At 41.0% G+C, this 23555-nt stretch overlaps 2 protein-coding genes across 5 annotated transcripts in view; both read right to left on the bottom strand.

The window, feature by feature from the left end:
* gatad2ab (GATA zinc finger domain containing 2Ab) overlaps positions 1-18916 on the bottom strand; it is a 33355-nt gene extending 14439 nt beyond the window's left edge. The window contains exons 1-2 of one of the 4 annotated variants that reach the window (XM_028587765.1): positions 18736-18916; positions 4438-4583 (exon numbers count right to left, since the gene is read on the bottom strand). The gene's annotated coding sequence lies outside the window, so the exon portion shown is untranslated. The remainder of the gene's footprint in view (positions 1-4437; positions 4584-18735) is intronic. The other 3 variants (XM_028587766.1, XM_028587767.1, XM_028587764.1) reach the window with 3 other exon arrangements.
* Positions 18917-23439: 4523 nt separating this feature from the next.
* mau2 (MAU2 sister chromatid cohesion factor) overlaps positions 23440-23555 on the bottom strand; it is a 15074-nt gene continuing 14958 nt past the window's right edge. Inside the window, exon 18 of the mRNA XM_028588467.1 lies at positions 23440-23555. This exon is cut by the window's right edge and continues 2 nt beyond it. Within this exon, the coding sequence (XP_028444268.1) occupies positions 23483-23555 (73 nt within the window). The 3' untranslated portion in view covers positions 23440-23482.

Here is a 23555-nt window from a genome sequence, read left to right as displayed (position 1 = left end):
AATGAATCCAATTTATTTTTTAAATTGTGATTGCGATTTAGGCTCCCAACGATCACAAAAACAAAGTAATTTTTGCACATTACGCAGTGTTTCCGCTATATACACTCACCTAAAGGATTATTAGGAACACCATACTAATACCGTGTTTGACCCCCCTTTCGCCTTCATTCTTAGTGGCACTGATTCAACATGGTGCTGGAAGCATTCTTTAGAATGGTGGCCCATATTGATAGGATAGCATCTTGCAGTTGATGGAGATTTGCACATCCAGCCTGCACAGTGTTAACAAGGCAAGACGGATCCATGTTCTCATTCTGTTTACGCCAAATTCTGACGCTACCATCTGAATGTCTCAACAGAAATCGAGACTCGGACCAACATTTTTACTAGAGATGAACCGATAAAAACTTTCTAGGCCGATTACGATTTTCTTTGAGTTAGGCCAGCCGATACCGATTTTAGCCGATTCAGATTTCATTTTTTCCTAACCACTTTACAGCACACGCAAATATTTATTTTCTCTCTTTTCTTTAATAGAACATTTTGCACAGAACATTTTTTGAACAGATAATGGATCAATATGAAATACAACTATATAAATTACTCCCGGTGTGGGGAATTCACACCCATCTAAAGTGCAATGTTAGAACCATTTCCTTCTTTTCACATCCAATAACCAAATAAAAAAAAATGTGATTTTGGTTTTTGGTGTCGCCCCTCCACGCCCTACTTTTTCCTTGCAGGTGTTGCATATTGCAAACTTGTTTTCTTCTGCACACGCTGAAGAATTTCCAAACAGCTGACATGTTGCAGGTTAATTCACAAGGTTCCCTACATGTGCGAGAATAGCGCCGACACGCGCTTCACACTACGAGCGGGTACGTGCGACACACAGTGGAAAAGTTGAGAGAAAGAAAAGAAAAAATAGAGACTGTGCTGTCGCGTCCGTATACGAGAACTGTAACTCTTATAACTTATGTTGTCAGTTAATTGTAGCATTGATCGTTATCATGGCCGAGCACGTGAAAACCGGCCAATTCCGGTCACCGGCCGGTCTATCGGTGCATCTCTAATTTTGGTTAACTGTCCAATTTTGGTGAGCTTGTGCAAATTGTAGCCTCGTTTTCCTATTTTTAGTGGAGATGAGTGGTACCCGGTGGGGCCTTCTGCTGGCGTAGCCCATCCACCTCAAGGTTGTGGGTGTTCGCAAATGCTTTGCTGCATACCTCGGTTGTAACGAGTGGTTGAGTCAAAGTTGATCTTGAATCAGTCGGCCCATTCTCCGCCGATCTAGCATCAACGAGGCATTTTCGGCCACAGGACTGCCGCATACTGGATGTTTTTCCTTTTTCAGAACATTCTTTGTAAACCCTAGAAATGGTTGTGCGTGAAAATCCCAGTAACTGAGCAGATTGTGAAATACTCAGACCAGCCCGTCTGGCACCAACAACCACGCCACGCTCAAAGTTGCTTAGATCACCTTTCTTTCCCATTCTGACATTCAGTTTGGAGTTCAGGAGATTGTCTTGACCAGGACCACACCCATAAATGCATTGAAGCAGCTGCCGGGGGATTGGTTGATTAGATCATTGCATTAACGAGACATTTAGCAGGTGTTCCTAATAATCCTTTAGGTGAGCGTACATTCAGTCCACCGCTGAAAGAGCGGCGGAAACATGTCCTGTAGTCGTAATTACAGGACTCAGGAAGACTGCAGAGCCGTCTGCTCCACTGAACTCAAGACAACAGTCATCGGCCCTCTCTGCCCTTTGAGGGTGAGCGACTGGAACAGTGACTTGCAAAGTCATAAAAACCAAATAAACAGCGCGAGTGTAGCATTTTCTCCTCAGGCAGAGTCACAAACAGCAACAAAAGCCTCCATGGCTGATTCACCATGAAAACCCAGTGAAATATGACAGCTACAGTCGCTTGGAAAAGTCACGTCACGGGCACTGAATGTGATGACTTTACTTGTTTATCAGAACCCAGATGTGAACGTTTGAAAACGCTGTGGTCCCTCTTCCTTGGACACCCCGTTGCTGGAGACGTTCTATTCCCCCGACACGCTGTAACGTTATTCACTGACACACTTCAAAGGTTGTCCAGGTTAGTGGGGATACATGCCGCACAAAACCCACATGAAAAAGCCAAGTAATGTCCCCTTAGCGTATTGTTTTGTTGCTAAACTGTAAGTAAAATTAGCGGTGACGTTAAATCACCTGCTTCAAGTAACGCTATTCTATTTTGGCACAATGTTTTGTAATGACAGTACTAGTAGTGGTCATAGTAAGTGAAAATGTGATCTGACATCAGAAAATTTGTTATGTATCTTGAATTGTTAATGAGCTACGTATGTGTAATATGTGTAAAGCTACACTTAAAAATTAAAAATCCATATAATGGAGACAAAGCCACTCTCTCTCTCTCTCTCTCTCTGTGTCCAAGTTGAACCGATCAGATATAAAAAGTTATGTTGAATTGCTGGATCCCTGCTTTTGAAAACCAGTATGAGTTTAAGAAGAACAGCTTTATTTATTTTTTATTTTTTTAAACATCCTTTGCCTGAACTTACATAAACTAATTTGGTTTGAAACTGGACATCAGGGATTTGTATTCTACGGCCAGGCAATTAGCTGAGAACAGATCATGAATCAATCCGTGCTAGTATCATTCCTGCCAGTTCCAATGCTCCCGCAGCTGCATCCATCCAGCGTTTAAAACCAAATTAAATTGACACTACAACCTCACAAAACAAGCTTGACCTGTCTGTCAGCAAGTCCAGCGGGAGATGCCTGGAAGGAACTGTTGCTCTCAAACCTTTCTGCCGGAGACTCCGCGTCCCAGAGTAGCAGGTCGGTTTGAGTACCAGTTCTGCATATTACCGTCCTTGATCAGAACGCCACTCCAGTATCCATTTCACACTATCAAGCCTTCCAGCCTTGACACATCGCGGCTCCTTGATTTACACTACACGCGTAGCCCGTGCGCTCCATGCCAGGTTAAGATTACTGGAATTTGAAAATGCTGACTAATTTTCAAATTAGGTTCATAAATGATCTGCTCCCGAATCAAGAACACAGGATCCTTTTGTAGGTGCATCCCAATTTTATCTGGATGTAGTCTTGCATTGCCAGACCCATCTCCACAGCGTTGCGGAGGAAGGTCTGGCTAGTCCACACGACATTCCTGGATAGGAAAACAACAGGCCAGGGGTTGTTTGCATTTCTTTAAACCAATCACAAACGTCTTGGGCGGCGCTAAGCTCCGGACGCAGCGAGCCTGACCCTTCAATATAATCTCAGGAAGGAACTTGTTTAGGTGGAACATTTGCACCCCACGCAAAAAAACAAACCGTTCACACAATACAGTAACGTGAGCGATATAAATTAGCTGGATACACGGTTAAACGGAATTTGCTCTCACCAGTGTATCGCCATGTGTATTTTGTCCATAGCAAATCCCCACCAACAGGTCCCGAAACGTCCCAGTTAGATAGTAAATGCCGTAAACATATTCTTTGTAAATCTCTCCCCGAACGAACCAAGCAGGCCCGCCTTGTTGCACGATCCAAATTTTCCCTAAAAACTTGCCATTTTCAGCCTGTGTAGTTGCTCAGAGCAGGTTCCGGTTAATGTTGCTTGATGCGACTGGAATTTAAATGTCCCATGGCATGAAAATTTCACTTTATGAGGTTTTTTAACATTAATATGAGTTCCCCCAGCCTGTCTATGGTCCCCCAGTGGCTAGAAATGGGGATAGGTGTAAACCGAGCCCTGGGTATCCTGCTCTGCCTTTGAGAAAAGAAAAGCTCAGATGAGCCGTTTTGGAATCTGCTTGTTATGAGGTCATAACAAGCAAGGTTACCTCCCCTTTCTCTGCTTTGCCCGCCCAGAGAATTTGGCCCACCCATGAGGGAGAGACATCATGGCTTTCAAACAAGAAAAGTGGCAGTTGGTCAATGCCACACCTCTACCCTCCACCTTGCCCCTCCCACTCTCCTCCTCAATAGCTTCAGACACAGAAATGGCACATCCTAAGGAAAGCTCATTGTGGGACTGGCTCTAGTGGCTGTAATTCTGCACCAAGGCTGAATTTCGGGAAAGAGACTTCAGATACAGTATTAGGGGACCACTATGGTCTATATAAAAGCATCCAAAGAGCACCATGTCATAGGACCTTTAAAGTGAACTCAAAGAAAGCGGAAAGTAACGGACATCCGGCGAACTTCCAGCGGCACCGGATCTATCCCGTGAATGAACCGTCGTCGAAAATCGGAGGGAATTCATGCACCTTCAGAGCTGCACTGATCAGATGTCATGCATATGCATCTGCATAATCTTGGTGACACATTAAACACTCATTAAAGAGTTTATCGCATGCCAACATAACAATCAGACCTCATAAAAGATACATCACTTTGACATACAAATGCATTACCTACAACAGCAAGGAAAATGGCGAGAGGATGAGAAAGAGAGTGGGAGAAGGCAGCCAGTGATTAGTGATCTGTGCCTGTTCCTCTCAGGAGACCATGGAGGAGGAGTAGATGCATGTCCCTCTCGTTTCCCTCAGAGTAATAAGGCCTAAGGGCAGAGCAGATCTTAGATCAAAACAAAGGACGAGGGAGTTACGGGCTTGCACGCGACACAAGACATTTCTACTGCCCATTCAAATTAATCTAAAAATAAAAACCCAATATGAATAAATAAAAAGGTTTGCACCAAGCGGTTTGATTTCCCACACAATCATTGCCTCAAAGTATCCCTGCACAAATCTACCCATTTAATAAATTAGCATTTCTCTGTGAGGGCTGTATATATGCTAACATAAGTCTTCTTGTCCGTAACATAAGGTGGATGTAAGATCTCCCATCCCCACGTGTAGTGCGGCTGGATAAGAAACACTTGCCTGAAAGCAAATGGAAATCTTGTGACCTAGACTGACACTACAGGCTTTATTCTCAGTCGCTCCCTATTGTGTCCAGTAGTTCATAGAGAGCAGATCAATGGCAAAAGGCTCATCCCCTTAGGTAGCGTGCTAGCCTCTCATCTCCAGCACTGTAATGATCTCCCCACTGGGACAGGACCCAGCCAGCCAACACATTAACCAGCCATTTAAAAAAATACTGAGGCTTTTCAACTGTGTCCTTAGGGTTCAACGAGAGGGGAAAACAACAAGTATATGGTCCAATAAAAGCAATACAGGTATTGATTACTATTGCCCAATAAAAGACAGCGGAGCGACAACTCTTTGTCTTGGGTCGCTAAAGGACCCTGACCCTTGTAATATTGAATGAATTTCTCAAACTGCCAATTTTCTTACTAGCAGATAAGGCGATGATGATCTTAAATTCAGGGGGATTATTTACTACTTATAGCCATTAAGGTTACTCCTAGTGCTTCATTTATGTCTTATCCTACATATAACACGTGTTGCGTCAGTTACAAAACCATTTTAGGCTATCAAAGAGTAAAGATCATTTCCTTTGGGATATCCTATAAATAGAAAAAATATATATATCAGACTACCTATGCTAATCTGTGCTCACCAAACTAGGAGTGGGGGCAGGGACCCAGCTGAGGTGGTGCCATGGTTGGGGGAGGGAGAAGGGTGCAGAGCGCGTGTGGTTAGCTGGGCCATAATCTAACTGTACCCAAGTGAAAAATACTCTTCCTTGTCTTCTCTCTCTCACTTGCTCACTCCTTCCTCCTTCCCTCAACCCCTCCCTGCCTCACACACTCCCCTCCTCCTCCTCCTCAGTTGTTCTGTTGTAGGCTCGGCCAGCCCAGCCCAGCCCAGAGAGTGTGTGTGTGTGTGTGTGTGTGTGTGTGTGTGTGTGTGTGTGTGTGTGTGTGTGTGTGTGTGTGTCCCTCTACTGGTTGTGTCCCGAACGCCAAGGGTTAAGCCCCTGCCATTTTAACGCCACTGACAGATCAGACCATTAGGGTGTTACCTAACAAAATGGAAGCCTTTAACCCTGAATCTGCCAGGCTGCCTCTGTGTGTGTGTGTGTTCATGTGTGTGCGTGGGTGAGTAAGTGAGAGCCAGAGCCCGAGCCACACAGAGTGCATGTAAGTGTGCGCATGTCTCCACCTGGATTCTCCCTCAGCAACGTGACAACGACAACAGCAGTAAGTCCAGGAAGTGCAAAGCAGGCTTTTGTACGTGAGCACACAAGAATGTATGATGATTTTACATTAAAAACATATTTTGGGTTGTTTCAAAACAGAGAACCAACATACAAATAAAAAGCACACATCATTCCCACATCTCTTCAGGATGTTGGCGAGCATGTATAGGAAATACATGCGCAATGCATTAAAGCCTTCTGTAGTATTTGGAGTCATTGATTCACACCAACGTAACATGAGTTACTGACCATCAAATGACATAAGGAATGTCTACATTATGGCACTTTAAAAGCACCTCAACATCTCAAGTCAACCTTCTCTAGTAGTTTTCTCCAGCCTCAAATCACTGGATACATTTTCAACCACAAATGTTTACTAGCCATAATAAAAAGGAATAGCTAAATGTTTTCAAAAACCCTAGACAGGGATAATCTCCCAATTTCAGTCAAATTGCTTCCAAATTGTTACTCTATAATCCTGTAAAACCAGAGGTCCTTACCCACATTCAGACTGGAGGGTCAGGACATATGCAGACCGCTATCAGATTACATTTCTCAGAAATGGATGGTAGCAGGAAGTGACCAGAGTAGGAGGGGGGAAAAGAAAAAAAAAAAAAAAAAAAAAGAGCTTAAAAAGGGTGCACAGAAATACAGTGTACCAGACAAGACAACTAGGAGCTGAGCACATCATCAGTGCACTTTGTTGAAGAACACAAGCGGGTAAAGTAGGTCAGCTGCCACATATTTTTGAGTCAAGTTGGCAATCATAACTTTCAGGAGATCTTCTTCTGTAGGGGTTAATCTAGGTTAGACCACAGAGAGAAAAAAAATAATCCCGTATAGGTTGCTGCCTTTGACTCTTTTCCTGCTTCCTGCGTAAGCTACATAATTGCTGGATATACCAAACTTTTTTTTTTAAAGATTTTTGGGACTTTTTCCCTTTATTTCAAAGTGGATAGATATGAAAGGAGGAGAGAGATGGGGGATGACATGCAGCAAAAGGGCAGCAGGTCGGACTCGAACCCTGCGCCGCTGCAGGACTCAGCCAACGTGGGGCAAACGCTCTTACTGGGTGAGCTAGAGACCACCCCGGATACACCAAACTTCCTTTTCTTCACTAACCTGGAGCACGAGCAGATGGCTGAAAGGAACTTCGCCGCTGTTGTGTGAACTAAGGTTACCGAGAAAAAAAGACGCTACGCTTTTCAGGGTCTATTATTTCCCCTAAGAGGAAACTCAATAAAAACCCTTGTGCCGACACTAAATATCAAACAAAAGCCAGACACTATATAGTAGTAAGTTGCTGTGCCTGTAGCCTACATTGACCACTTCTAAACGGAGGCAGAACATAACGTAAATCTCGGAGATAATTCCTTCACAGCGCTATGCAATGCGAGAAAACGTCAAGAGTTGAACCGGTCTGACAAAGCAGTTTTCAATAGACTCGCCCTGGGTCGGGTTAAGTCTACTGCTAACTTACAACACTAATGACATGACCGTCGCCAAAATACGTTCAATTCGTCTGATTACTCCACATTTTCATTGTGATAGTTTGTGATTACATTCCGAGTCTGCAACGTTCTCTGTCAGGTAAATACAGTAGTACAATGTCACTCTTCCTCTTACACTGTAAGTCAGTAGTAGGCTATACAGTGGAGTTGCATATTAAAAGGTCCCATGGCATGAAAATGTCCCTTTATGGAGGTTTTTTAACATTAATATGCATTCCCCCAGCCTGCCTATGGTCCCCCAGTGGCTAGAAATGGCGATAGGTGTAAACCGAGCCCTGGGTATCCTGCTCTGCCTTTGAGAAAATGAAAGCTCAGATGGGCCAATCTGGAATCTTCCCTTTATGAGGTCATAAGGGGAAAGGTTACCTCCCCTTTCTCTGCTTTGCCTGCCCATAAGAGAGAGACAAGCGAGCAAAGTGGCAGTTGGTCAAGGCCACACCCCCACCCTCCACCTTGCCCCCCCCCTCTCTGCCTGTGCCCCTACATTTTTATTTAGTTAATGCTCCTAGTAAAAAAAAGTAAGTCTGCAAAATGACCACAATATGTCACCAGATATTAGGGAAAACATGCTAAGTTGAAATACCATCTTTTTGACAACAATGGTAAAGCCCATATTTTCTCCTTTGAAATCTCCGTTCTGTGACCGTGGAGTAATGTCTTGTTTTTGTTTAGGTCTGTGTGTTGTCAACTGACAATTTTGACACCCGGTTTGACAGACAAGAAACGCAAACACGCAAAAACAACAGGCTGGCTTCAGCCATGGAAGCAGCAACCAAACAAACAGGATTTACAGAGTTAGATTCTACCCCACCTAAAAAAAACAAAAACAGTAGCATGACCAGAGACATGGTAAAACACAGGTAAATATTGGAGATGCATTTAAAAGATGGAGGCAGTTTAGAGCCAAAAAGGATGCCGATTTGGACAATCTTATGGCATAGGCAATAGGCTTGGGTGGTATCAAGGTATTAGTCTCACTAAGTTAAGGCGGACTGACCTTTAAATATTTTGGGGGGGGCTTTTATTACCTTTTTATTATAGAACAGCTGAGAATGGAAAGGAGACAGGAAAGTGTGTGTGGGGGGGAGAGAGAGAGAGAGAGAGAGAGGCATGACACGTAGCTAAGGGCCACAGGTCGGATTCGAACCCGGGCTGCTGGCATCGTTATCGCGATATTCGACAACGTCACTGCATATGGCATATTTTCCTCACATCGTGCCGCCCTAGGCCAAACCCAAACGCCGCATAGACCTTTTTCACGGGAGACATGTTGACATGTCATAGCAGGAGAAGCACAGGTGTATTCCAAACCATTAATGATGGCTGCATTCCACTTAGGAGAGGCCCTGGTATTTTTCACACTGACTCACTGAAATAGCTTACTGGGACACATACAGGTTATCAATCTCAGCTGTGCTTTTCCTACTATGAAAAGTCAAAATGTCTGCTGTGAAAAAGGTCCACCGTGTGGTCTGTTGCACTTGTTACGACACGCAAAAGGGATGTCATGACCAATTGGACCGTCTTAAGAACCCAATTGTCAAGGTGCTAAAATGGCCCCCAGATATTTGGTCAGCTTCTCTGTCTTGTTTACTCATGGTTGGAAAGGTCTTGGCAATGTTTACAGGTGGGAAGAGCAATAAATAAAGTACAAAACGCCGTTGGAGGCTGAGGTGCTTGGTTGTAACTTGACAGTGTTTATATACAGTTTTAGTAAAAGAGATGTACTTTGCATTCAAAGCTGTTAGACACATAGTGCACAAACACGGATTCAACCTGGGTAAGTTCTGCTTTAAGCTGCACATCAAACTATCATCATCCTTCAGATCAGACTTTATTTTCTATCCCAAAACGCAAATCTTCAAACTAAATGTGTCGTTTCTTAAAACGACAATCCAGTAGGGCTGGGCGATATGGAAAAAATCAAATATCACGATATTTTTTACCAAATACCTCGATATCGATACCACAACGATATTGTAGTGTTGACTATTTATTTTTTATAAATATTTACACAATGAGATTTTTGATAAACAATCATCTGTAATGTGGATATAATGACTAAGTGGGTAAAGGCAAATAATAGAACAGTTACAACAGTCTGGTAAGTTCAGAAAAGGACATTACTTTACTGTAATGCAGCCTATAAAACCAGGAAAAAAGACAACACTTAAGCCATATTACGATATCCGAAATTTAAGACGATATCTAGTCTCATATCACGATATCGTTATAATATCGATATATTGCCCAGCTCTACAATCCAGTATACTATACTTATTTTTAAGCACTGGCAACCAAGCCCCAAACTTTTGTGGCCAAAGTACATTTTTGGTTGCCCAAATGTAAACTTACTGACAAGGCAACTTAACACAACTTAACGCAGCCTTCCTTAACCGTGACACTCACACTAATATATGAAAAGATATTAACAGAATGAAAATATATAAATTATTTACATTTACAGCCTGCTCCGACTGGACCGTTGTATTCTGACAGAGACGCAAAGTACAGAACAGTTTCTTTTTTCACACGGCACGCATTGTTTTAATACAGCATTGGCACCTGAGCTGGCAAGACTGATATAGCATTAGGGTCCAGTATCTTTGCTGGAAGCGATTTCGACTAGTAAACAACTCCGTTTCTGCAGACATTAAAACAAGCGTGATTGGCGCTCACCTGGTTGTCGTTCGCATTACACCAGTTTGCATTAGGTCGAGCCTTTCTCAACTATAGCCTGTAGTGCTGCTGGGTGCCTTTGGAGTCTCTAGCTTTGCTGGCGAACACTAGGTCCCATTCACAATGACTGCCAACCTACTGCTCTTCAGCTTTTTCCCCCCTCTCGGCTCATACGGCTATACATACTACTACAGCGAGAACGTGCAGTGCTATCGAGAGAACGTCACATGCGTGTAAAAAAAAAAAAAAAAAAAAAAAAAAAAAAAGGTTGGGTTTAGGAAAACAACATTGGGGAAGGCTTTAAATACTCAGCAAAAAAAGAAAACGTTCTCTCACTTTCAACTGCCTTTATTTTCAGCCAACTTAACATGCGCAAAACTTTGTAAGAACATAAAAAGATTCAACTACTAAGAATTAAACTGAACAACGTTTCACAGACACGTGACTAACAGAAATGGGAAAATGTGTCCCTGAACAAAGGATGGTCAAAATCAAAAGTCACAGGCAGTATCTGGTGTGGCCACCAGCTGCATTAAATACGGCAGTGCATCTCCTCCTCATGGACTGCATCAGGTTTGCCAGTTCTTGCTGTGAGATGTTACCACTCTTCCAACCAAGGCACCTGCAAGTTCGCCGACATTTCTGGGGGACATGGAAGGGTACCACATGAGGGAGGAGGATGTCTTCCCTGTAACGTTCCGCAACTTTTGATTTTGACCATCCTTTGTTCAGGGACACATTTTTCCATTTCGGTTAGTCACATGTCGGTGAAACGTTCAGTTTAGTTCTTAGTAGTTGAATCTTTTTATGTTCATAAAAGCAGTTGAAAGTGAGAGGACGTTTCTTTTTTTTGCTAAGTATATATATATAAAAAAAATTAATAAAAAATGGTTGATAAATGCAAAAAGCATGACGCGATCCCGGCTCTCCTGGGTGAAAGTCCTGTGTTTCACCCATCCTCCACCCCAACCAACCACACTCAGCGGACTTCTGTCCTTTCATACTACTCGCTACGGCGATAATTCACACGTAATGTAGGTCAATGGAGGCCAAACAGCGTTGATAAACACGCTAAAAAGCGATTATGCCTCTTGATAAAACGCAAAAATGGCAATACGAATTGGCGTGTCATACAGACACCACTTAATGAGAGCAGTCTGTCCAGGGTATTTCTTAAAAGCATAATACAATGATACTGTGCCATCAAACCCAGGAAATTTGGGAAGATATGAATCAAAATTCAATTTTGGACTCATTATGATGATGTTAAAAATAGAGCTGGGACGATTCGTCGACGTAATCAATTACGTAAACGTCGACACAAATAATTTGCGTCGACACGTTACGCGTCGAAATCTATAAATAACCGGCTGACTCCAGTAAGTTCAACAACACATTGAGAAAAAGGCTTGCACCCGGTCTTCTAAAGTGTGGGAGTATTTTAATCTTAACGCCAACAACAACGTGGTAGTCTGTAGACTTTGTAAAATGCCTCCCTGAGTCAGGATAACAGCAGCAAAACACCGTAAGTTCTGCTCACCTTTCCCTCCCAAGTAGAGTTTAGATTCTCTGCCCGAACGCAAACTTGACCCACAGGCCGGGCCCATATGTCCCGCCACTACTCTCGGAACAGGCCCTTCATCAAGTATTTGTGTTTTTTTTAATCATTACTTTATCAGCCTAATTGGGTGGGGAAAGCTATGCCTCTCCAGCTTCTCCTTTTGCTCTGGTTAGATGCCCTGCACTGACTTGAGTGTGAGGTAAACTGTGCTAAATCGTGTCTCCCCCATCCGTAGCTCTTCAATAATTGCGCAACCAGGCCAGATTGTTTCAGATATCTCACGAGTCCTTTGTTTGTTTTTTTTGGTTTACCATTATCATGAGTGACCCAATTGATTACAGACCGTTATTCACTGTTATTAGACACTCTGCAACTTGCCTTATGTTGGACTTATTTGATACATCTGATTTCATTGCACTTTTTTACTGTAAGATTAAAAAGGGAGAAGAACTTGGATGTTAAACAAGAGCTTATTCATTATTTTACCTACTACTGTTAAAAAAAAAAAAAAAAAAAAAATACAGGCTACTCTTTTTGCACTTGCTGTTTACTTAGTTTTTATTTTTTTATTCCTCCTGAAAGTGACTTTATTTTGTTGTTGGATTGATAGCCTACATCTGGCTGCAGGTTGCGCTACAAATTCATTTTACTTTAACAGTGCAGTGTTAAACCATTTTAATAAATAGAGACTTGAACCTTATTGAAATTTGTTTTGTGTAAATTGTTAAAAATGTATCGTTAGATTAGTCGACTAATCAAAAAAAAAAGAATCGCTAGATTAATCGTTTGGGACAGCTCTAGTTAGAAATACAATTTGTAAGGCAAGTCATTTTCCTCCAAAGGCTACATGACATTAGCCTTACAGTGAATCATCCAACAGATTTGGGACAGTGAGAATGACAGCGAGCTTCAGGAATGATAATCGGGTCATTTTTTTCCTATATAGAGTGACGTGGCAGAAGACAATCAATGCACCTCACAGCACCATGACAAAAAGCCTACCATTTCAGGACTATTTTTACCAGTGTTCATCTCAAGGGACATTTTACTGGTTTTACAAACATGTTCTGTGTCTACTACTGTACACTTTCTACTCAGGAAACTGATTACTTTGCTAATCATAACTTGGGTAAGTGACCAGTAGGATTGGGTAGGGCTGGGCGATATGGACCAAAAGTCATATCCCGATATATTTTGGCTGAATATCGATATTCGATATATATCCCGATATTTTTTCCGCAAAGTGAGAGCAAATGTTCAGTCAAAGTCAAAGCCAAATATGACATGTCACATGTAGTTTCATAGAAACCGGCTATTTCAGTGAACAGTTGCAAAATCAAATGAATAAATAATAAACAGGTTTCTTCACCTGGTTCATGATTTAATGCTCAGCTGTTCAAGTAACAATAAAATGTAAACATAAATACTGTATAACAGGAATGCCTTTTTTGAAATCAAAGCTCCATAAGGTTTGTTTTAGTTTTTTCTAACGTTTTAAATTGTTAAATTTTTTTTCCACACATTTTCAGCGCTTATTTCTACGTCCCATATTTTCTGATATAGGGCTGGGCAATATAGAGAAAATCAGATATCATGATATTCTTGACCAAATACCTCAATATCGATATTGCGGCGATATATTCTAGAGTTGACAGTTGGTGCTTTCGCAAAATATCTTCACACTTAGATTTTAGATAAATAATGATTAATAATAGAAAAGCTAGAACAGTCTGGTAAGTTCAGAAAAGTACATCACTTCATTGTAATGAAGCCTTTAAACCCAGGAAAAGACACTTCTGTCATATCACGATATCCAAAATCTAAGACGATATGTAGTCTCATATCACGATATCGATATAATATATCCAAGAATCCTAAAGGAAACACTGGTGTGTGTATCGGAGCTGAGCCCCGCTCTTTGTCAACACGCAGAGAGGACGCGCTGCAAAATATTTCAACTTTTTTTCTAGAATATTCTGACTTTTTGTCTCATAATAATCGGACAATTTTTCTGTGCAAATATTCCAACTTTAAAAAAGAAAATTCAATATATTCTATGTTAATTTTCCCTGTAATATTCCAACCTTTATTCTCCAAATATTCCATCGCGCTCTTGTTTTGATGACTTTTAGGCCAGGCATGACAGTGCAGTGATAATGTAACACGCAATCCACAGAAAAGAGCCATGTGGCAGGGAATCAGACAGGGCTGTGTGTCCCCTCTTGGACACATGCCTTGATGCTGCATGCATCCAAGTTGCCGCTCTGCCGGTTTGCTGCACTGAGAGTTTGAGAATTGCCATGTCAGCACTGGCCACACAGTGGAAGCAGTTGCTACAGGCAGAAAAAAAAATTAAAACTTTAGAAATGTGTATTACATAACCTGTAAATGAGTAATTAGTCTTTTTTACATCAGATCAGATGCCATTTCAGACAACACTGGTCATGTGGGTTGTCACTTGTGAGCAAAAACAAGTGGAACAAAAATGTAAAAGATACAGGCTATGTTAGTTGAAATGACCAGTCAGACAGAGGCACGTAGGCAGCTGTTTAGCCGGCATCCAGCACTGGGGATAGCCCCCCTGTGAATGCATATTACTCAATGTTGAATAAATATGATTTTTTTTTTTGCTGTGCCATACAGCTACACACTGCAGGGAGGACAAATTTTAAGTAGATGCGCTCTCCTTCAATACTCTAAGCTTTCATGCTTTTAATTGTGGTTTTAAATATATCAGGTAGGGATGGGAATTACATTTTTAAACCAGCTACTTGTGCTGGGGGAGGGGGGAATGAGTGCCCAAAACAGCTGTAAAAAAAACATGTGGCAGCTGGCCTAGTGTTATTTTTGCCTGCCTGGTGAGTTTTGTTTTTGTCTGATGCATTTTGTACTTTCATAAAATAACCACTGAAATGACCACTGGGAAATGATCTCTCTCTCTCTCCCTTTCATTTCTATCTACTTGTCTTGTGTAGTCTTCTCATACACTGCATGTTCAAAAAAATGCTAAGCAAAAGAAAAGTTTTTCACTACCTCCTCGTGAAAATAGTGCCTCTACAGGTAGCAGGGAAACAACAAACACCACTTCTTACCATTTATTCAAGGGCCAATTCATTGTAACCCGTCAACAGGAGAAGCAGAAGTCTTCTACAATGATGTATGTCCAGTCTGAACCAGGGGGCAGTATTTAATTAGGCTTTGGCCACACAAATAAGTTAAAAAGTATCAGGTATGAGAATTATGGTCGAGGCTGTGAACTAGTGTAAACTCAAAGTGTGTGTTTTTTTGTGTGAAACTAACATTTGAGGAGGTTAGCGTCATAAAGACAATGCCCAACCCATCACTCCTTACCTCCAACTGACTGAGAGAGGTTGGGGTCACATTTAAATGCATGCTTCAGTCAATCTGAAGTCTGACAGGATAAACAAAAAATAGTTTCAGTCAGTCACACATTGGAGGATTGCTGTCCTCCGGCTGCAGATACTGCCTTTGGGTGGGACCCTGTGGCCAATGCGACTACTCTGTTCTCTGGAATTTGATGCAACAAACTGGGAAACTGACAGAACAACAGACAATTCTCAAAAGGACAAGAAAACATTCAGATCTTAACAATACCGTGTACATCTGTTATGTTGAAACACCACAATGTCAGATCAGACTTTAAAAAAGGTACTTCTGACGACTTTCAAAAGTGATACCTGTCTGATCTCCTTAAACCTTTTAGTCCATCCTGTGCTCTCTCAGAATACAGGCTAGTGGGAAGTCAGCAGGCTTTAGGGCCTTAGAACATGAAAAGGTCTGACTCTGTGGAGGTCTTTAAATCCAGACTTAAAACTCATATTTTCACCTAAACTTTCAGTGCGTTTCTTCTTCTTTCTTATTACATCAGGCTAGGTTCCCGTTATGATTATCCTTCCGACGGGTCGGTCTCAGTATTAATCTATTAAGGCTAGCATTTATAGTTAGTGTTTGTCCTGCCGACAAGAATACTGTAAACTTCCTGAAAGCCACTGCATTTCTTTAACCCTCTGTTTGTTGTCCCACAAGCATCCAAGCTGTATGCCTACCTCTTTCTCAAACTATTTTCTGCCCTGTGTCCTCTTTTCACTCAGGCTTCTCTGTGCTGGGCCATTGGCCATCCTGGACTCTCTCTCTCTCCCCTGGCTGTCGTCACCTCTTTCCAGATGTTATGGCTCATCATCGTCCAGGGGATTCTCTCTCTCTCTCTCTCTCTCTGTGTGTGAATGGTGTGCCTGAGCTTTGACTCTTGTGCGTTTGTAGTAACAGTCTTTTCTCTTTCCAGGCCTCTATGGTGGAGAGGACATGTGGCTCAGGTCCTATCTGTGTGGCGGCACCTGGAAGTTGCTTGACGTCCTCTCGGATCCATATTCTTATATGTGTTTACAATCTATAATTAAGTCATCCCGATTGTCAATGCTATAATTTTACTATGTTGGTCCATTATGTACATACACGACATCTATTGCATGTCTGTCCTTCCTGGAAGACTTAACTTGACTACATGATCTGAACCAAAGTCAATCAAAGCATCCAATCACTTTCAAACCTTTAGGAAAAGTCAGTAATTTAAAAATGGCATATAGCATAAAGAACTCAGTGTAGCAAGCAGGATCTAACACAACTGTCAAACACAAAATGAAAGCAAAGAACACATAACAAGGTGTCAGTTTTCACTTGCAGCAGCATCTTTCACTTTTGCATATTATTAGATTCACAACGAGTGATCGCTGCCTGAATGAAGCTAGAAATCCTACGGTCATCTTTTCCTGATGACATCACTACGGAAAGTAATAAAACAAGGGTCCCTCATCACTCATCCACATTGACACCATCTACCTGCTCGATTTTGGAGAAACTTCATGGTTTCCCAACATTTCCAGCGGGCCTGCGGCGAAAAGTCGAGACGGACTCAACTGTTTTCCTGTCTGAACGCAGCCTAACTGCTATATTCAAACTGTGTCCTGCAGTGTGCTACACGGATACCATTATGATAACACCTCAGCCAGACGTCAACGGATAGAAACAATAAGAGCTATGCCATACTACCCCAGCAGAGAGTTATCACCAGTATTAGGTCTAAATAGTTAACATAGGACATTTCCCTACAGATGCATTATAAAAAACGTTTCACTCCTGATGCAGCAGAATAAGAGTGGATCCCGAGTCATGCCTGTCTGGTCACATCCCTCTCAGGAAGGTTTTTCCATAAGAGGCACCCCTCCTTAGGCTAATCCAAGGCCCATCATAAAATGCAAAGCGACATGTGTCCCCCCATCACTAGCCAAGGGTGCCAACTCTAAAAAAGAAGGGACACTTGCTCACCAGAGGTAGGGATATGTCACACTCCTGTTCATCTTAAAGGCACTTTAAAAACAGGTGAATATAAAACTGTCTTGATGTGACCACTCAAACAACAAGATCCATGGGTCATAGCTGGCTTGCTGTAATGCTGTAAATACCTACAAAACCATCTAACGCTGAGCCTCGACGGAGTCATAAACAAACAATAACAAATAATTCAGATAACGTTACATCTCGCACAAAAGAAAAAATATATGTAACAATTAGCATCAACTGAAAATCACAGGGATGTCTTCAAATGCTCGACTTCAACGGGAAAACGGTATAGTAGTTATAAAGCATGCCCTGAGACTTGTGCGCAAGACACCTCATTAGCTACATACATTAAGTGGTGATTAATTTGATCTCAGTTTTAAAAAGACACTGATATTCTGGTGCAAACGCAATGTATGCGTTTAAATGTCAGTAGTCTGGCGTGGGTGATAGCTACTAACGTTACCCCGTCGTGGACAGACAGACACACACACACACACACACACACACACCCTGACGGAGGCACCAGCGTCCACCATTACGCCTCCATAAAAAGGCTTTTCACGGTTGAGCTAATCTGACAAAGTTCTGAGATCAATGGTTTATGAAGCCATAATCATACCCATCCACGGCTAAGAACAGTCGGCTTAGCATTGCCCGGAGACAATACCGGTTATGAGATGTTCATAAACTTTAGTGACGCAACTTTGCGTAAAAGAATAGCTACCTTTTTTCCCAACTAACCTATCAACAACAACAAGCTATCTCATGCTAACGTTAACTTGGCTTACCAACAACAACCTGTCCATCTGTCCGGCTACAAAACCAGTGGCTAACTAACGCGAGCTAACAGCCTATTGTGATTGTAAACGATTACAGAGATTATAGCGAAGTCACTGAACACTGGAGCGTATACTCCTTGAAATATGATTCTATGTTTTATGATATTTGGCTTTGATGTCTGCACGCGTCCAAATAGCGATACACGACAGACAATGAAATCGACCCCATCACAGTGAGTTGCTGCTAGTGTTAAAAATGCTAGCTAGCAAGCTAAGTTAGCCTGCTAACTCTCAGGACACTTGCCTTCCCAGACAGTCGCTAAATGTATTCACAAATAATCAAGTGTTAATTGCACACAGAAAATGATTGTTTTGTCTTAGTTTTCTAGCATCATTATGGGTAAATACAAACAATAACTTGGATTATATGTTACTATTGGTGCATCCCAATACAAGTTTGCCGGGGAAGTTTGTTTAAACATTTCTCGACTTTTTGAAGCGGTTTGTTCTTGGCAGTCAGTGTTCGGTAGGTGTATGTGTGTAGCTGGACGACACACACAGTTACCTTGCACGTTAGCTAAAATCAAGCTATGCTAGCTAGCTTAACTTACGTTAGCTGTGCTAACACCGATAGAGAAACTTCCCTTCGTCGTCATAATTTAATTGAAAATGAAAGTATTGGATTAATTGATATGATAATGGAATACATTGACTTACGAAGTCTAGGAGGAGCTTGACCGAGTTCCCCCGCGATTTTCAGATGTTTGATGTTAGTATTTAGCTGGCTTCAGTGTAAAAATCCCGGGGATCCCCTCTCTTCTGTCCGCTGCCACTCCGGTTGCCAGATAATGTAATGAGCCACCACAGGCGGCGTCATGCTGCGTTCATACACACCTCGGAAATGTTAAGTTTCCAACTGCTGAAAAAGAAGGACAATGTTGCAATTAAAACATGTCTATGGTTTAAAACTAGGACAAGCATTGAATTGGAACCTAAACTTGAATTAATCAAATTTTAAGAGTATGTAAATAAACAAACACCACAGTGTAATTGTGTGCTAACCTTTCATTGTACTCATTGCATTTGATTGGATTTCATTACATGCTTGTGTGACAATGATGTGTATGCTTGTGACAGAAACTTCCCAGTTCCTCGGTTTATGTGTGCTTTAGGCCTCATATAAGAACATAAAATAATGAATTAAAATATTCAAAAAACAACCACTTTTTTTGCTCAAGAATAGGTACGCTTCATTTCAGAGGTGTATAAAGTACTAGAGACCCATACTTGAGTAAAAGTACAAGTGCTCTATCAAAAAAGTGACTTGAGTAGAAGTAGAAGTGCTCTTTAAGCACCCCACTTAAGTGGAAGTACTAAAGTATTCAACATTTTTTGTACTTAAGTATTGCAAGTAGTTTATTTTAAAATGTACTACTCAAGTACTAAAGTAAAAGTACAAGTATTGTGTTATGTAGTTATTAAAGAAAGCAGTCAAATTTTGAATATCATATTGTTGGAGTTCAACTTTTTACTTGGTATTAAGACGGAGCATTACAGGCAGTCACAAGCTGCACATTGCTGGATATGAAGGAAGTTTCTGAAATAAAAAAAGGTACATTAATGTCACAGCTGTTATAACTACTATCTGATATAACAATGGGTTATAATCACTCATTAACAAATACTGAAATAAAATGTGTGTAGTGGAAAGTTAGCAAGCTATTAAAATACAGATAAACTAGCAGCTTTCCGTCACAGGGTCAAACGGTTAACATTCAGTACTCACTGCAGACTGAAACAACTCAGGAATAACTTCATCTGCTGCAACAATGGCTAAATAGAAAGAGTACAACTTACATCGTCTCTGACTTCTGAACGGGCGACCGTAACATTATCGTACGTAACTAACGTAGCCGTAACTAAAGACACTGTAACGTAACCTACACAGTCTCCGCAGCATGAGGAATTCACAACAGTAACGAGTAACTATGCAGCACAGAAAAAATGTATCTGAGTAAAAGTATTAAACTCATCGAAAATATGTACTCAAGTAAAAGTAGAAGTAGGAGAAAAAAAATAATACTCCAGTAGAGTACAGATACAGCCTTTTAGTACTTACAGTAGTGAAGTAGTTCTACTTAGTTACTATACAGCTCTGCTTGATTTGCTTGCAGTCTTTGCTACTGTAAGACACTGCAACTTACGATATAGAAAAAAGGCGAACATAAAAAATCATGTATCAATTTGACCTTTTCATTTTAGATGTTTTAATTTACAGTCAGTATAATCCTCATTTGTTACATGTGTGTACTTTTCACATAGCTACAGCATTTGTCTTCAGGCTTCTTTTGTGTGTGTGTGTGTGTGTGTGTGTGTGTGTGTGTGTGTGTGTGTGTGTGTGTGCACCATATCCAAATTACCCCAACAGTACTGTAAATCTTAAAAGCATCAAACTGCTCATCTTTAGTGATGATTTTCTCAAGAAACAAAGTTGAAATTATTCCATAACACAAACCTATTGTACTACAACTCTGAATCGCAATGTATGACAACACAACAGGAGTTTTGCTCCATGAATCATACTACATATAACACATAACCTATATAATTGAAATGTACTTAACTGAGTCCATTCAACTAGACTATATGGTTTGACTTATGCTGGATATTTAACAGTTAAATAATCCTGCTCTACATGGGATGGCAGTTGAGGCACAAACAGAACTACTGGTTGCAAAGTAGACATTTCCATGGATCTGGCTCACTGCCACCCCTCTCAGGATCTTCCTGCACCCACAGTGGACCCTGTAGCAGCTCCCAGGATCAACTGAGACAGGAGTTCCAAACGTTTGCTGTAGAGAGTCCAGTGCCAAACCAAAGGCTTTATGTGGTTCCTTGTGCCAAACTAGCCCCTGCCACTTTTCTGAAACCTTGTATCCATTTCTGAGGTACAGTGTTGTCCTCAGGGGTTTTACCTAGTCATTGTGCTCCTAAAGTATACCCAGAGACACAGGAGCATGATGTGTCATGGCTGGACTACATAACTAGTTAACCATGCCTGGCCACTTCTATGGCAAAAGCTTGTGATCTGGTGCAGGGTTGTAATGGTGCAGAAGTTCAGGGAGTCCTTAGCTACAATATGGAGGAAGGGTTCTTAGGTTTATTCCTATTCAAACTGCTCTATGGGGCCTGCAAGGAGGGCATATAAGGGTAGCAGCCTTTTTGTCATTGCTCACCTCTGTACGCCAATTCATTTAACAGGTGAAGGGATGGAGGTGGGCTCAAAAGTCCTCGTCAACTGGGAAAGTTTAACATAGCTCCATAGTAAGCACAAAGTCCAGGTCCTGCTTTGTAACTGTGCAGTGTTAACCCCACAGGATACATACAAGTGTAGACTTAGTTTACTATTTCACACAGGCCTTAAATAGCTTGTGAAATCCATTTCTGAGTGCGGTTATATTTGAAATCACATCTCTCTACTGTATGTCCACTTCTTTAGATTATTTAATTAATCCGTTTCTTGAATAGTTCTTTGATACAGAGAGATCCGAGTGAATCAACCATCGCAAACACAATAAAGACAATTAGAGAACTACACATTTGCAAACGGTTTTCAAATACTAACTAATCACATTATACATTGTTTTTAGAATATGATTAACCACTGGAAATCATCCAGTAAGTCATTGTTTTGGTGGTACATTCTAGTCAGTTAGGTGTTTACATTGGCAGCTTTTAAATGTATTTTCTTCTAGAAATACTCAGTTCTGTTAGTAAAAGTTCAAAAGGTTAAATATATTACAGCATTTAGCCCTAAAATTGAGATTTGTGCATTTTGTCTAGAAGACTTTGTAATTCCATGCATGTAAAGACATTTGGGAACTCTAGCACCACCTGCAGGCTACTTAAAATACATGATCACCACTCTAACTATTGCACTAGTTAACAACTAACTACTGTTAGCATTTTTAGGCCTTTAGTTTCACAGGACAGATGAAGACATGAAAGGGGAGTGAGATGGGGAATGACATGCAGCAAAGGGCCGCAGGTCGGAATCGAACCTGCGGTGTCGAGGATTAAACCTCTATAAACGTTTGCCTGCTCTACCAAATGAGCTAACCCGGCCACACCAGCAGGTCATCATTGATACGAGTGGTGGCCCAGTTTGGCTCCACTAAACATAATTATTAACCAATCAGTACTCGCGCACTAAAAGGCATAATGTCAAAAAACGGATATGTAAATCGGTAACTTTAAAATTTTCAATCATATTTTTATTGGAAAATTATTGAAAACAATGTAAGCATTAAAAACATAGGCATTGGATAGAATATGGCCAGTACTCAAGCTTAAACTGTGTCCTTACAGAGTGCCTTAAATACCAAGCATTGAGCTTTCTACATAGGATAGCTAAAAAATACATATCACACTTTTACTAAATTGACTTTATAAAATGTCACTGTACAATAAATGTTCAACGAGTGGCAAATCTATACAAACATACGGTAAAGAAACCATTTAGTGGAACTATCAAGACAAATTAAAATATAACAAAATAAAAATAAAATTCACTTTTTGAATATCGGAAGATTACTGTAAGCTCCAAAAGTCTAAACCTGATTTGTAAAAATGAATACATCAACAGGGAATTCTTATATTATGGAACTTCAAAAAAATACATCAGTTAAATGTGTTGCATTAAAAGGGGTATGTGGCAACCCTCACAGTCACCAAATTCTGGTCCACAGAGGAACTGCACATACATTCTCCCACTACAATGTGTACTGCCAATTTAATTATTGTGTGAAAATATATTACAACATGTCTCTACTCTTTCTAATATGGATTTTGTGCAAACAATGATCAACCAAAAATTTATTGTTAGCAATCCAGGTCAGAAACTATTGTACAGGGAGTCTACATCAGTTCATCCATCATCCATGCATGAAAAAAACAAACAGGATCCATACAAAAAGGCGAGATGTAAAATATTTACCAACAGATACAAAAATATCAACATGAATAAATTAATTTCTTCTACATTTCTTTACTGTCCCCCTATCTACCCTCTCCTTTTTTTTTCCAACAAATGGAAAAGAAACCTGGCAAAAGTAGAGAAGGGTTTTCTGTATCTGAGGCGAAGAAGCCCTTTAATACGTCACTATGTGTCCTTCACTACTCTAATCAAGAGTCCGACCCTGCCCTGCATCCATCCCATCAGGAAACGTGAGATACATATGCAACAGGTGTTGCAATTGCTTTACAACAACTTAAAAATAAAAAAAAAAGTGATAGACAATCGGGAAGCAATCTTGAGAAGCTAATAAAGTGAAAGCATGAACTCCGTGACCTCTTAAAATCCTCTCAAATCATAGCTACAGTGGTCTGATAGCAGGTTGTTAGGCATCAATCTGTTGCTCATTATAATGTACCAGCTACCGCGATAGGCCAGACTGACGGCTTCTCATAGCAGGCTTGCAAGGCTGGTGGTTGGGCCGTTCTGGGCTTGGATCTGGACAGGAGGAGGGCCATCAGTC

The sequence above is a fragment of the Perca flavescens genome, chromosome 9 (genome assembly GCF_004354835.1).
Source record: "Perca flavescens isolate YP-PL-M2 chromosome 9, PFLA_1.0, whole genome shotgun sequence".
NCBI classification, from domain to species: domain Eukaryota; kingdom Metazoa; phylum Chordata; class Actinopteri; order Perciformes; family Percidae; genus Perca; species Perca flavescens.
The sequence above is the reverse complement of the archived record's forward strand: the minus strand, read 5'-3'. Positions and strand labels throughout refer to the sequence as shown.